General features: G+C 47.4%; 1 protein-coding gene across 1 annotated transcript in view; it reads right to left on the reverse strand.

The window, feature by feature from the left end:
• CAMK2G (calcium/calmodulin-dependent protein kinase II gamma) overlaps positions 1 to 12,488 on the reverse strand; it is a 123,829-nt gene that overhangs the window by 10,444 nt on the left and 100,897 nt on the right. The window contains exons 15-19 of the mRNA XM_009322482.1: positions 9,936 to 9,968; positions 5,928 to 5,996; positions 4,300 to 4,344; positions 3,585 to 3,633; positions 1,409 to 1,522 (exon numbers count right to left, since the gene is read on the reverse strand). Of these exons, the coding sequence (XP_009320757.1) occupies positions 1,409 to 1,522; positions 3,585 to 3,633; positions 4,300 to 4,344; positions 5,928 to 5,996; positions 9,936 to 9,968 (310 nt within the window). The remainder of the gene's footprint in view (positions 1 to 1,408; positions 1,523 to 3,584; positions 3,634 to 4,299; positions 4,345 to 5,927; positions 5,997 to 9,935; positions 9,969 to 12,488) is intronic.

The raw sequence follows: 12,488 nt of genomic DNA on the forward strand, positions 1-12,488 counted from the left end.
GGTGACCTAAAACACTGGTCGGAGTAGGGACAGAGCAGCATGAGGGCACGTACGAGATGTGAGTGAAAGAGAAAGAAAGTAGGGCATCCACATCACTGCAAATCTCAACTCGGTGGGGAGCAGGGTGGGAGAATGCTGCCCCACTTGGCAGAGAAGTGATTTGGCACTCCTCCGTGTACCAAGCAGGGCCTTGCTGTGAGCAAGAGGAAGGAGTTAATAAGAAAGCAGTTCACAGAAAACAGGACTTCAGAAGAGATCATTTCCCTTCCGTTCTGGCTGGGCAAAACACCTTTCCCATTGCACCTCACGAACCAGCAGTTTGATATCCTTAGAGCTACTTCAAAAATAAGTAACAGAGAGGCTCCGACTGCTGCATCGTACGAGATACCGGTGCTGCGTGCAGGAAACCAGGGAAGGAAGACAGGAGGAGACAGAAGAGGGCATGCCTGCTCCTTCCTTCCCAGACTGACCTGAACAGAATCAAATACTCCAGACGTTCCCAACTCACATTAAGGATCCTTCCATTATAGCTTTAAATAGTCAGGCAGCTAGTACGGTATGTCTGTGTAGGGGAAAGGCCGGGAATCCCACCTAGGTTTTCTCCAACCTACTAGCTTTTTTCATATCCGTTTTCAGAGGTTTTTCAGCCACAGGCTCCTCCACGGAGGCAGCCAATTCAGGAGAGATCTGGCAGATGGTACCATAACTGGCAGACTAACCACGGTACCAGCTAACTGAGCTAGCAAGACAGACACGCAAGGTAAAGCTCACAACAGAGAAATGTCCCTCAGAGCCAACATTATCCAGGGACTTTCACTCAGAGCACCTGACAATGGATTCAGAAATGCTGAGGAGTCTTCCAGCAGCCACAGCCTCCCTTCCAAAGCATCCTTGAAACAGCCTGTAAGAACTTTTTCGTTCTTTTTGTAGTTCCTGAGCACCATCCACGTCTGGGGTGCTCAGAAGTTCTCGACAAGCGAGACTGAATTCAGCCTCGCGCATCCCCTCCGTAAGCGGACCTGCACCACTGACCCCATTTACCACAAGGAAAACTAAAGAGATGCAGTGACTTGCTTGAGGAAACCCCGAAAGGCAGTGTCTCTGCAGAGAACTCCACGTCTCGCCCAGATGAAAGCAAGGGAATGAAATTAGCTAGGATGAGGTTCTGGGTTGTTTTTTTTTTTTTTTTTTCAAAAAGGGAAGGAAAGGTTTGGAAATTTTCAGTGTGCAAAGGAGGGTATTTTGCAGGAAGGGAGATGATTTCTTTTTATTCTGGAGTACTGGAAATGAAAAATCAACGTTCTGGAAGGAAGTTGAGGAAAGGAAAAATCTTGGGGAAGGAGAAATGGGAAAGGTGGAGGGAGGGGTGGGTAAAAGATGCCGTGAAGCACTGCACCCCTGGACTTACTGGCTGAGAAACAGAGAGAAAGCTGGGACTGCATGGACTCAGTCTGTGTTTTGCTCTCACTGTGCCTCCGTCCTTCAAGCACTGAGCTGCCGTCCCCGGTGGAGAGAGGGGGAGCTAGCATGGCAGGGAATTAAAACACAAACACAAACAAAACACGCAAGTTCAGTAAATAAAAAAAGAGAAAGGAAATAGGAGAACATTAAAGAAACCACAATGCTGGGCACAAAACATGCAGGAGTATCCTCCAGGGCAAAGCCAAATAGACAGCTCTACAACATGGACCTGCTGTGCAATTTAGAATGACACAGGGGCGGGGGGGCGCTGCCTTTAGCCCCACCACAGTGGAAACAACATATCCCTGAGGCAACTGTCACTGATGGATCAAGACGATGCCTCCTGCACCACAGCAGAACAGATCTGCATAGCCTGTTGTCTATTGAAAATAAGAAGTTGGCAGAGGAATTGCACAAGCACTTCCCTTTTCCCAGAGTCATGGCTATGCAGAACGCCGAGAACTCCGACACCCCCAAACCTTTTGGTCTATTTAGTTTCGCTTGAGTGCTTGCTTAGCTTAAAACATGGAGGGGCAGGAGCTGAAAGGGTGAACACTGCTACACTTAAAACTGAAGCACTAAAATTACCAGAGCTGGCCATAGCACAAACCAGTACTGTGCAAGCTCCTTCCCTCCCAACCGCCATTCAAATGCTCTTAAAATGCTCTTTATGCTATTAAAATCATAACAAAATTTTCTAACCTCTGCCAAAAAAACCAAACCCTGTTTTGATCTGCAGCAATGTAGCCCTGTACAATTCTTCATAGATTTAGCCCTGACCAGCTGCCCTCCTTCCCCCCCACCTTCTGTTCCAGTCCTAGCCTTCCTCTCCTCATAGCATTTATGTTCCTGACTTACAGGACCCGTTGGCTCAACTGGCTCAAGTCTGGGACCTCTCCTGAACAAAAGCTGCCAAAGGAGACGAGGTTCTGGATAAATATCTGCTCTGGATGGATATCCAGTGGAGATAAGATAAATCAATTTCATTACCACACTACCAAAACCACCCAGTTCCCTTCCCTCAAAGCTAGGTTCTTAAACCACGGAGTACTCTTTGGCAAAAAGGTGGGAGCTAGAATACTGTCCTGTAATGCGACCTTTCAGGTCTTATCTGAAACAATCTGTATTGCAGAGCTCATTCACTCACTGGCATGTGTTTCTGCTCCCTGTGACTCCTCAGAAGAGGAGCCAGCAGCTTGTGGTAAGCCACAGGAAAAGCATCAGGAACCAGCCCAGCTGACAGAGGTGACATTGCTACTACACCACAGGGTCAGCATTGATTTTTCCCTGGATATGTAACTCAGATTGACTACAGGGAGAATGAGAATACCTCTGCCTCAAAATGCAAGCTATTAACGCATTTGCCTCAGAATGCAAACTGCATTCACCCATCCCGAACCTGCTCATTCAGGAAAGTGTCTGCTCGTTCTCCTTTAGGGAGGTCAGGAAAAGGACAAGTGCTCAAACAATGTGAGCAGATATGGGACTCGGAGCTCCTTCATCTAGGGAGTTGTACAAGCACAGAATATTTATGACATGGTCACTGAAAGGTGTGAAATCTCTTCTCAGCCTCTCCCTCTACTGATATCTCAGTCAAGGACTTTCCATTCAGAGACGACAGGCTGAGAATGATCTTCATCTTAGAAACAAAAATAGACCCAAAGAGAAAAAAATAAAGCGGCAAGTGTGTGCATGTCACTAAAGAGATTCCCAGAAAGGGGTGAGAAGGGAGACTGAGCAGTAGCAGAGAGGTTTCAACTCCTTGTAACCTACAGGGAAGCACAAAAACACAACCGGACTCCAAACCTCAAGGGACTGGTAGGGGTTTTCCAAGTCTAGAAATGGACTCTAGATGAACAGATTATGATATTTGCAAGAAAAGAATTCCAACTCTGAGACAAAAACAAATTAGCTCAGGGAAAACAGTGTTTGTATACGACATAGGCCAAGTCAGCTCGTTCCCCAACGCATGGTCCCACTGTGACAGGAATGACAGCGTCATGGCAAATTTATGAACTTGGTCAGACACAGAAATCTGGGAAGCTAGTTCAAGGCAATGATCAAATCTCCAGGATCCCCTGCCTGCACTTAACTGTATTAGAAACTGCAGGCAAAACACCTACCTTTCAGATCCTCATCTTCGGTTGTGGTGTTACAGCTCTCTGTGGAACCCTGCATGGCAGAACAGAGCATTACCAGGCATCAGCAGTCGGGAGCATGAGTAAATAGTTTGATTTGTTTGTGAAGGAAGATGGGGAAAAGTGCAAAAACATTGGCAGGGATGGCAGGGAGAGGATGATACAAGGAAGATTTGGATGGAAGCAGGCCAAATATTAAGCAAAACTTAACAGCATCTCTGCTCAGCTTTTGCATGTTTAAGCCGTTCAAGCCATCCACCCAGAACTTTTATAAGGACAGAAGTTACCAAACTCTCTCAAGTGAGATCAAATGGGAGTTGCTTCTGTTTGGAAGAAGAATAGCTACAAGAAGCTAAAGAAGGGCTCCTAGGCTTTCTCAGAGGAACAGGTCTCCATTTCCAGAAGAAAAAAAAAAAAGTGCGTAAGTGCCTGTATCTTCTCTTCCACCCCACATACGAAGGAGAGTGATGGTTACACACCGCAGTAGGAAAGAGATGATAATATTTGAACGGTTGTCCCTACTCAGCCTCTTCCAGAGATCCACAGCCATACAACACAACCCTCCCAGCCTACTGCCAGCAGTATTCAGGAGCATGCTACAAACCAGACGTCGGAAAGGTAGAAACTGAAGAAAGACACACGAAGACGAGAACGACAAGAGAGAAGCGGAGGTTTCTCTGGCAACACTCCCATCCCTTACCTTTATGCCATCTGTAGCATTATGGACAACAGTTGTTTGAGGCTCCTAGGAAAGGACGGAAGAATCATTAAACTCCAGTTCCAAAGCATTCTCTCATTTCTTTTCACTCCCCAGCAAGTGGAGAAAAGGTGACTGACATAAAAAAAGTCAAACCACAAACTCCAAACAGCACACGTGTGCTTGCGTGCGCACACACTTCCTGCACGGAAGGTTTCCTGAAGAGAGAGGCTGCGCTAAAAGCTACAGTCGCAAGGAGACAAAGCCCCCAGCTTCCCTGCAATTGCCCCTAACTCCCAATTTGCCTCCAGTGAACCAGGCTGGCACAAACGCCAGACGGCAACTGAGCAGCCAGTCTGCACCCTCTGCAGGCGTTCATGAAGTAATGACCCCTCAGCAGCATCCTCGCTGGAAAATGCTTCAGATGAGAGAGGGGGAGGAAAGGATAATACTGGGCTGGGGCCTTTGTCTCCCAGTTTTTTTGGAAAGTTTGCCGGGTATTTTACCCTAAAAAAGGGACATTCATAATTTCCATAATAAAAAGGGGATAAGCCAGACCACCTCAATGCCTCTCAGAGAGGAGTTGCTAAGGGAACTGGGCTGTGAAAAAAGGCACATTTTTCTAACAGTCTCTAAAATGAGATCCAATTTCAATAACAACAACAATAATTAATAATTTAGAAAGGCTCCCTCAGCATCAATACCATAATTGAACAAAGCCAGTGAAGGGAAAGCAGAAAATTATGAAGTGTCCCAAGAACCCTTTGCCCTACAACAAAAACATCAAATCCCACCCTCCCACCCCCCAAAAAAATGCCAAATCCAACTCTCCAGAGACACACAACAAAGAGCAACTACCAGGCCTATGGGTGCTAACTAGCTCCTGCACTCATCCCGTCACTACCGGGACAAGACTTCAGGATCCTGCACCATCTCCTCCCACTGCTGTCACTCTTGCAGGGTGGCTCAGCGAGGGCACCAGGGACTGTGACGGTGCAGCGATATACACTCACCCATCCGCCTCTCTCACCCATCGTACTGCTGCCTGACCTTCCAAGCATACTGAAGCTGTGGCGTTAAACGTACTGGGCACAGGGCACACACCCTATGAAGCCCGCTGCACACAGCCCAAACAGAAAATGCTAGCCCAGCAAGTCAGCGAGCTGCAGAGGATCAACCACGCAACTGAGCAGGCCAAATGGGCCACCAAAGGATTCCTTTAAAAACCCTTTGCCTGCCCTTTCTTCTGTGGTGTCCTGAAGTTCATCCTCCATTGCCTGGGTGTTGGAGAGTGGATGGAGCTTGCCACTCTCTTCTTCCAAACCAGCCTCCCCAAAGCCAGCAGGAACAGTTGAACGGGACACACAGAACTATACAGGGATGGCACAAGGGGAAGTCCAGGGAAGCTGCGATCCCCACATCCAACCACAGCTCTGCTCAGCACCCCCACCCCAAAGCCTGTGAGGCTGTGATCAGGCCCCACAGCAGCACAGGGACACAGACAGAACGAAGCCAAAACACAAGCTGAAACAGAGCAGCACAAGCAGCACTCGGGATGGGGGGGAAGGAGAGAAGGGGACAGAATCAAAATTAAACCAAACAGGAAAAAAAATAGCGGTTGGGGAAGATACCATGGACGTCTGCACTGGGGGTGTTTCTTTTGCAGTGCTTACTATACTGGTTTTGTTGTTGCTCTGTGGCTGAGACAGAAAAACATGGTTTTAGTTCCCCTGCTGGGCAGCAGAGGCAGCAAGAAAATGACAGTATTGCTTCAATCCCAACCATCTCCTCAGACCCTCCCCTCCCCACAGGCTCCATCACCAAGAAGAGGGAGGAAGAAGGAGCGCAGCCCGGGTCGCTGGACATCATCCTTCCCTCAGAGGCAACAGATGTTGTAAGGGATGTACCAAAACCCAAATGCTCATGGACTGCTAGAGCTATAAGGATGGAAAACAGAAGGGAAAAAGGCAGCAGCCCAAAGGGATGGGGAGAATCCTGCAATGAGCACCAACAAAACTATTTGGTGAAGAAGAACGAGACATGGCAGCAGTCCCAAAAGAAAGACTACGGAAGTGAGACACACACAATAGTCATGGTGCAGTCTCAAACAGGGGACAAATGGGAGTCGTGTCTGAGGAGTCCCAAAGTGTGCAGGAACAGTCCTAGATATGGGATGATGCTGAGGGTCCCACGGAATCTACTGATGCAAGAAGAAGTGCGGTCAGCCCTAGAAAAGGTAGAGAAAAGGTGAGGTATGGTGTGTTGCCTCACTGCTGTGACCTGAACAAAGAGACTTCAGGACCAAAATACAGAAAGGGATGGGGGTGGGATGCAAGAAAAAGGCCACGTAGTTCCCCAAGGAGCAAGTCCTCTGGATGGTGCCCAGTAGTTTTTCATCTTTCCCCTCTTCAGTCTCTCTTGTAGCTGTGGTAGAAGAATAAAATCTCCATTTCCTGCATTCACATAGCACAACTGTGAGGCAGGCACCAGCTTGCTGCAAAGAAACGTCCCGTTGAGTCATGTATGTCAGTTACGTCAGGAATGAGCAAAGTCTATGTTTGTAGGAAGACAAACCTGTGTCCACTAGCATATAGTTCCTAGCCCACAAATCCAGTCAGTTGTTGGAGAATTAGGCCCACAGTTACACTGCAGCGTAACCCCCACACCAGGTATATAGCTCTCTTGCTGCCAGACACCAGCAACAATGTCAAAATCAGCACTGCAGGAGCCTCACGCAAACTCCTAGGTTTACAGATCAGGGGTATGGGATGGGAGCTCACAGCAGAGCGACCTCATTGCAGCTGCTTTCCATCCCACTGTTCTTGGGGAGTGCAAACTCATACTGCATTTATCAGGCCCTCATCACCCAGTAACCACCACAAAGAATGCAGAAGTCAAATGCTGAGCTGGAAAACATCTGCCAAAGGTTTAATTATGTCAACCAGAGACAGATCCTGTGAGGTTGAGACTTCACACACACCTACTAATACTTCAGTTTTTCTTCACAAGCAACGTGCCTTAGCTTAGCTATCTCTTTTGGAGAGGGAGAGAGGAGAAACAGAGGAGGAAGATGGGGCAGATGGAGAGCAGAGGAAGTAGAAGAGAGAGGCAGGAATGAATTCTTTAGAAGTCCATAGGAAAAAAAAGAGCATACGACACACTCATCCCCAAAGCTAAGAAAGGAGAAATGCTTCACAAATTACTGTTTACTGACTCTTCCTATACATCCCCTCATTGTCCTAAGACTTTGGCCTTCTAAGAGCTTTGCTTCCTGCATGTATTTCCAGCCTCATGGCAGAAGAGATGACAGGCCGCTGCGGGTGTAAGAGAGGAGCAGATCAACCTGAAAAAATGAATCCCAAGCTATTTTGTGGCATAAACACAACCAAACTTCTGGCAACGCCTGGGTCCACCCCTCTACACACGGAACTGAGGTGCCTGTACTTCAGAAACAGTGATCCTAATGCAGAGATCTATCTTCCAAACCTCTTCCAGTGAGAAGAGCACAGCCCATTTTTCTTAGTCCGCTGGGATAAGAAGATAAAGTTAGCATGAAAGAAGCTATACAAAAAGACTTCTGACTTTTTGGAGGGTTTTATAACTGAGGCCCAACGGGGAAAAAAACCCAAACCCAAACATCCAGGAAGCCACTGTTTTGAAGAAAAGTTGACAGCAGCTTGTTAGGTGTGGGACGTCACCTTACAAACTGCAAACCCACGCACACCCAAAGCGCACAGCCTACCCTCCAGGCTGCACTGAACACCCGGTTCATCCATCATACTCTTCCCCATCCAGTGGGCTGAAGAAGACCGAGTACTGTGTTTGCTAGTCCAGAATCACGTTGCATTTTACTCCAGGACAGAGTCCCAAGGAAGTAAGAGGCAGAAGACTTAGCCTAAGCAGTTTTCACAGCTCATTCTCAGATGGAGGTATCTGACATACTCGTATCATGTGCGTACTCATATCGCACACACTCGTGTCTTGTGGCCACCTAACCAACTGCCTTGCCCTGGAAAAGATTGGCCTACCCTTCCCAGAGCCCCAGGTACCACAGCCAACTCTTACCCCTCCTTCCTCTCCTACTGCCAGCCAACATCACAGTCATTGGGCAGGCTATGACCCTTTGTAATTCACAGCGGTACAGCTCAAGTTAAAAGAGGCCTATTCACCTAAAAAGGTGCCCTTCTTAAGATCTATGCAACACGATTAGTTTTGGTACAGCAGTTGGCAGCGCTTCCTGAGCTAGACAGGAGACACACAGACAGGCACAAACAACACAGAGGGTGCAAGAGAAAGAAAACAGACCAGTGATCATATCGCTAGGGACACACATTTCTAGACAACTAAAAGAAAATAAGTACCAACACATGGGCCGTCTCTGGTTATTTAGCCACCTTCACTGCTTCCATGTTTTCTGAGGCTGACACTTACACGGTTTACATATCCCAGCTGCTTTAAAACAACATGCAGAGGGAATTTAAGTATTGATGGCAGTGGGCAGAAAAGAAGGGCAAGAAAGGCAAAATGAACTCCTGCCCTGGAGTTTCATAAAGGCAGGGCTGGTGAAAAGTCAGGCCCTCGCATCAGATTTTCCAAGCGGTACTTTGGAATTACTTTTTTGTGTTTACATAGTTTTAAGCTGTCATTGAAGGAGGAAGAGGAGAAATATCTTCCAGATAGTAAAGTAGAAACAAATTATTCTGCCTTCTCAGTACTGTAGCATTCCTGTTCCTACCTGCAATAGGGGAGAAATATTTTCTGTTCTTTTTCTGTGTAAAGGAGATGATGCAATAACTAATTTTCGTACTTTAGTTACTGTTTAAATCTCAGTGTCAGAGACAAAGGCATCATCTAATGGTCGGTGTATGACTCCTTACAATATGGCACTGGCCAATTTTCTCTTTGCTCCCTTGAGAGTGGATTTGACTACTTTTCTGACAAATTCTATGGACGTCAAACATCTGGATGGATGAAAAAAGGAAATGAACAGGACAGGGGAGGCAGTTACTGGGTATTTGGTCATGCTGGGATACATAAACGAGATCAGGACAAAAGGAAGTTTTGGATTATAAAGGCTCTGACAAACCTTTTCAGTAAGTATGCTAAAAAAAGAAGTGACCGGCAGCTCTGAGCTGCCCGGCGGTGCTGTGCCCACGCATTTCATCTGAACAGTGGAGCCCCATCAGTCTCTGCCACATTTGGAGCCACTCCCAGTTTGTTCTATACTGCAGGGCTCCCACCAAGGATGACAGCACCAACACCAGGCAAAGCACCTGCTCCTCTTTTTGGCACCTCTGCAACAGAATGACAAAGCCCCATGTCCAGGCAAGGCACGCACCTGCCCTGCTGAGCCCAGGAGAACCACTGCCTTTTTTCATTTCACACTCAGAGCAGGCAAGGTCAAACTGCATTGCCAGCAGTTGATTTTCTGCACAAAATGGGAACTGTATGACTGGCCGGGGGCCAGACGATCACAGGGCCCTTTGAGTGAGGACATGGACCTTTCAGTGCACAACGATCCCCCCCGCCACCGCCCCCCTGCACAGACATGCTATGTAGGGTGATGAGCATAAGCCGAGCGTGCATGGCATGAGAATGGCGGACGCACGAATCGCAGGCAGCTTACGGGAGGTGCTCACCATCAAATGCACACTGGAGCTCGACTTCCTTTTCTGGACAAGAGAAGGGAAGAGAGGAGATGAGAAGAAAAGCACAGAAACTATTCACACATTAGTGTGCCAGCAAGGGTCCCCCTGCCAATAACGCTCCCCTAGGGGCGGGTATAAGCAGCAGCAGAAATGCACAGACACGTGAGAAGGCGCAGAGAGAAGTCACCGTTAAAGAACATGACTACACACCAGGGGAAAGGGCAGGGTTGAAGACCCCCATCCACTCAAACATCGAGGTCAGAACATAGGTGCCCCACACACTGATATAAGGAGAGGGGAAGAGGGAGGAATACATATACACAAAATGTGGGATGCAAGGGGGTGCCTCTATGTGCTCTCCCACCTCAGAAAACTGTGCACCTTCCCCAGCCACGCTGAAGAGGTAGGCAGAAAACCCCCAAGTGTTCACACTGGAGAAAGCAGAGGTGTGTTTGCAACTAGAATCAGAGGGTATAGGACGGAGGGTGCAACGGGAGGGGCATCCCCAAGGACTAAAGAAAGACGGAACTTCTGTGCATAGCATGGGGAGGAGAAAAGCTCCCTCACACAGAAACTGGGGCATATTCAAGAGGCAAGGTGCACCCATGCTCAGACACAGAGGGAAGGCAAGGAAGGCAAAGAGGCACTCAGCAGCCAGAACTCCTTGCACTCTCAGATACTGGGAGAACAACAAACAGGGAGCAATGCTCAAACACTACCCAACCTTCGCGGACCCTACTCTTGTGCAAAGGCATCTTCAGTCATCTTCAAAGGCACCTTCACACCAAACTGCATTCTCCAGTAAACCAGGCTCAGCATGCATTTCTCCGCTCTTTCACTACACTCGTAGTGTCATCCTGTCCAAGCTGAGCCTGGCAGGTCTTTCAGCATTACAATGCTACCCCTTTCCCCTGCTGTCTCCACATACCTTTTCCATCTGCCCTTCTCCTTTGGTACTACCTAGGCTACTTCTCTGCTGCTTACTACTCATGGGGAGGTACCACAGAACCTACCTCATCGAGTACTGTTGGACAGCACGTCCCAGCCAAAAACAACGATAGCGTGGGCTCAGCTACGTAGCTCTGGACTCCTGCACACTACCACGGCCCACCTCTGGAACAGCCCTTCAACTCAGTACAGGCCATCGAGTTGTACCTCCCCATTTCATACACTTACTGAGCCTTCACAGCTTTCACCTTGAATACTGCCTTCGTCCCTGCTATCCTCACATCAGAGCTCAAGCACACACACTAGCATGTCTTTGAGAGCAGAAGTGCCCATGTTCAGCTCATACCCAGAGCCGCATTCCTGACCACACCATACAGCCCAGAATCACGCAGCCACTGCACGAGCAGATTCAAACTAGCAAAGCTTCTGCCTCATCTGATCTTTAATTCCAGTACGGACAGACTCCGAACACTGATCTGTTCAGTATTTGGCTCACCGATCTTCCACTTCACGGAGGCACAACACGGGGCTTGCCATTACCTGGTTTACAAACTTGTGATTCCTCTCATCTTCTTTTAGGACAATTTAGCTTCTCCACAGGCTTTTCCTCAAGCTAGAGCTAAAATAGAATGTACTACCAGTGCATGAATATAATGTTCAGACCACCAACAACCCAGAGGAATCCTTGTACCCAGTCACAACAGGGAATTTTTAACTGGGAGAAGTGGAAATTCACACCAACTGAGAAACTGTTCCAAAATTAATTTTTTATTTTTAATGTATCCTACAAGTTGCAGCAGACAAACAGAGGCTATATGGATACTGCAGGGAAACTTCTCTCTAAGGAAGACAGTCTCATTTGAAGTTTATATAGATTTCCAGTGAGTTACAGAAACAAGAAAAGGAGCAGAAAACATTAAGAGACAAGCAAAAGGTTCAGTATGAAAGGAAAGTCAACCAAGCCATACAGAAAACAATCACCCTCCTATATTAGAGGCACAGGTAACACTGACACAGGAGGAAACAGAACCCTCTGCAGATCAGAATTTAATTAGCGTACAATCTACATTTAAAACAGTGTTGGTCTATTAACATGGCATGATGTGATGTAGAAAACCCAGAAAGCACATTATTACTGGCTACTATAGTAACAGAGGGGAGAAAAGCTAGCTAGGCAGTATGAAAAGGGTGGGGAGTGAGGTCTCTGTTAAGACCAGAGCATGAAAGTACTATTACAACTCAAGGCAGGTTGGATAATGCCAACACGAGGCACGAGCAGTACATGCTAAAGCATCAAATGTTATTAAATCAAAACATACACAAGGAAATTACTAAAACCAGATCAGTCTCCCAATTCCCTCTGTAACAGCTGCATCAGAGCCATCTACATCACCGTCCCAAGGTGACTAGCTGAGTGAGCAAAACTTTTTGTTCTACTTGTAATGTGACTGCAACTTAGCAAAGCGAGTAAGAGAAGAGAAGTTTAGTTACAGAGTTCTCTTCCCCTTCCATAACACAGCCACATCTCGAAGTATTTCTAGGCAGTGCAGAGACATCCCAGGGAATGCAAAATATTGTAAAGTACCTCACTGATCA

Source organism: Pygoscelis adeliae, unplaced genomic scaffold (assembly GCF_000699105.1).
Source record: "Pygoscelis adeliae isolate BGI_AS28 unplaced genomic scaffold, ASM69910v1 Scaffold244, whole genome shotgun sequence".
NCBI classification, from domain to species: domain Eukaryota; kingdom Metazoa; phylum Chordata; class Aves; order Sphenisciformes; family Spheniscidae; genus Pygoscelis; species Pygoscelis adeliae.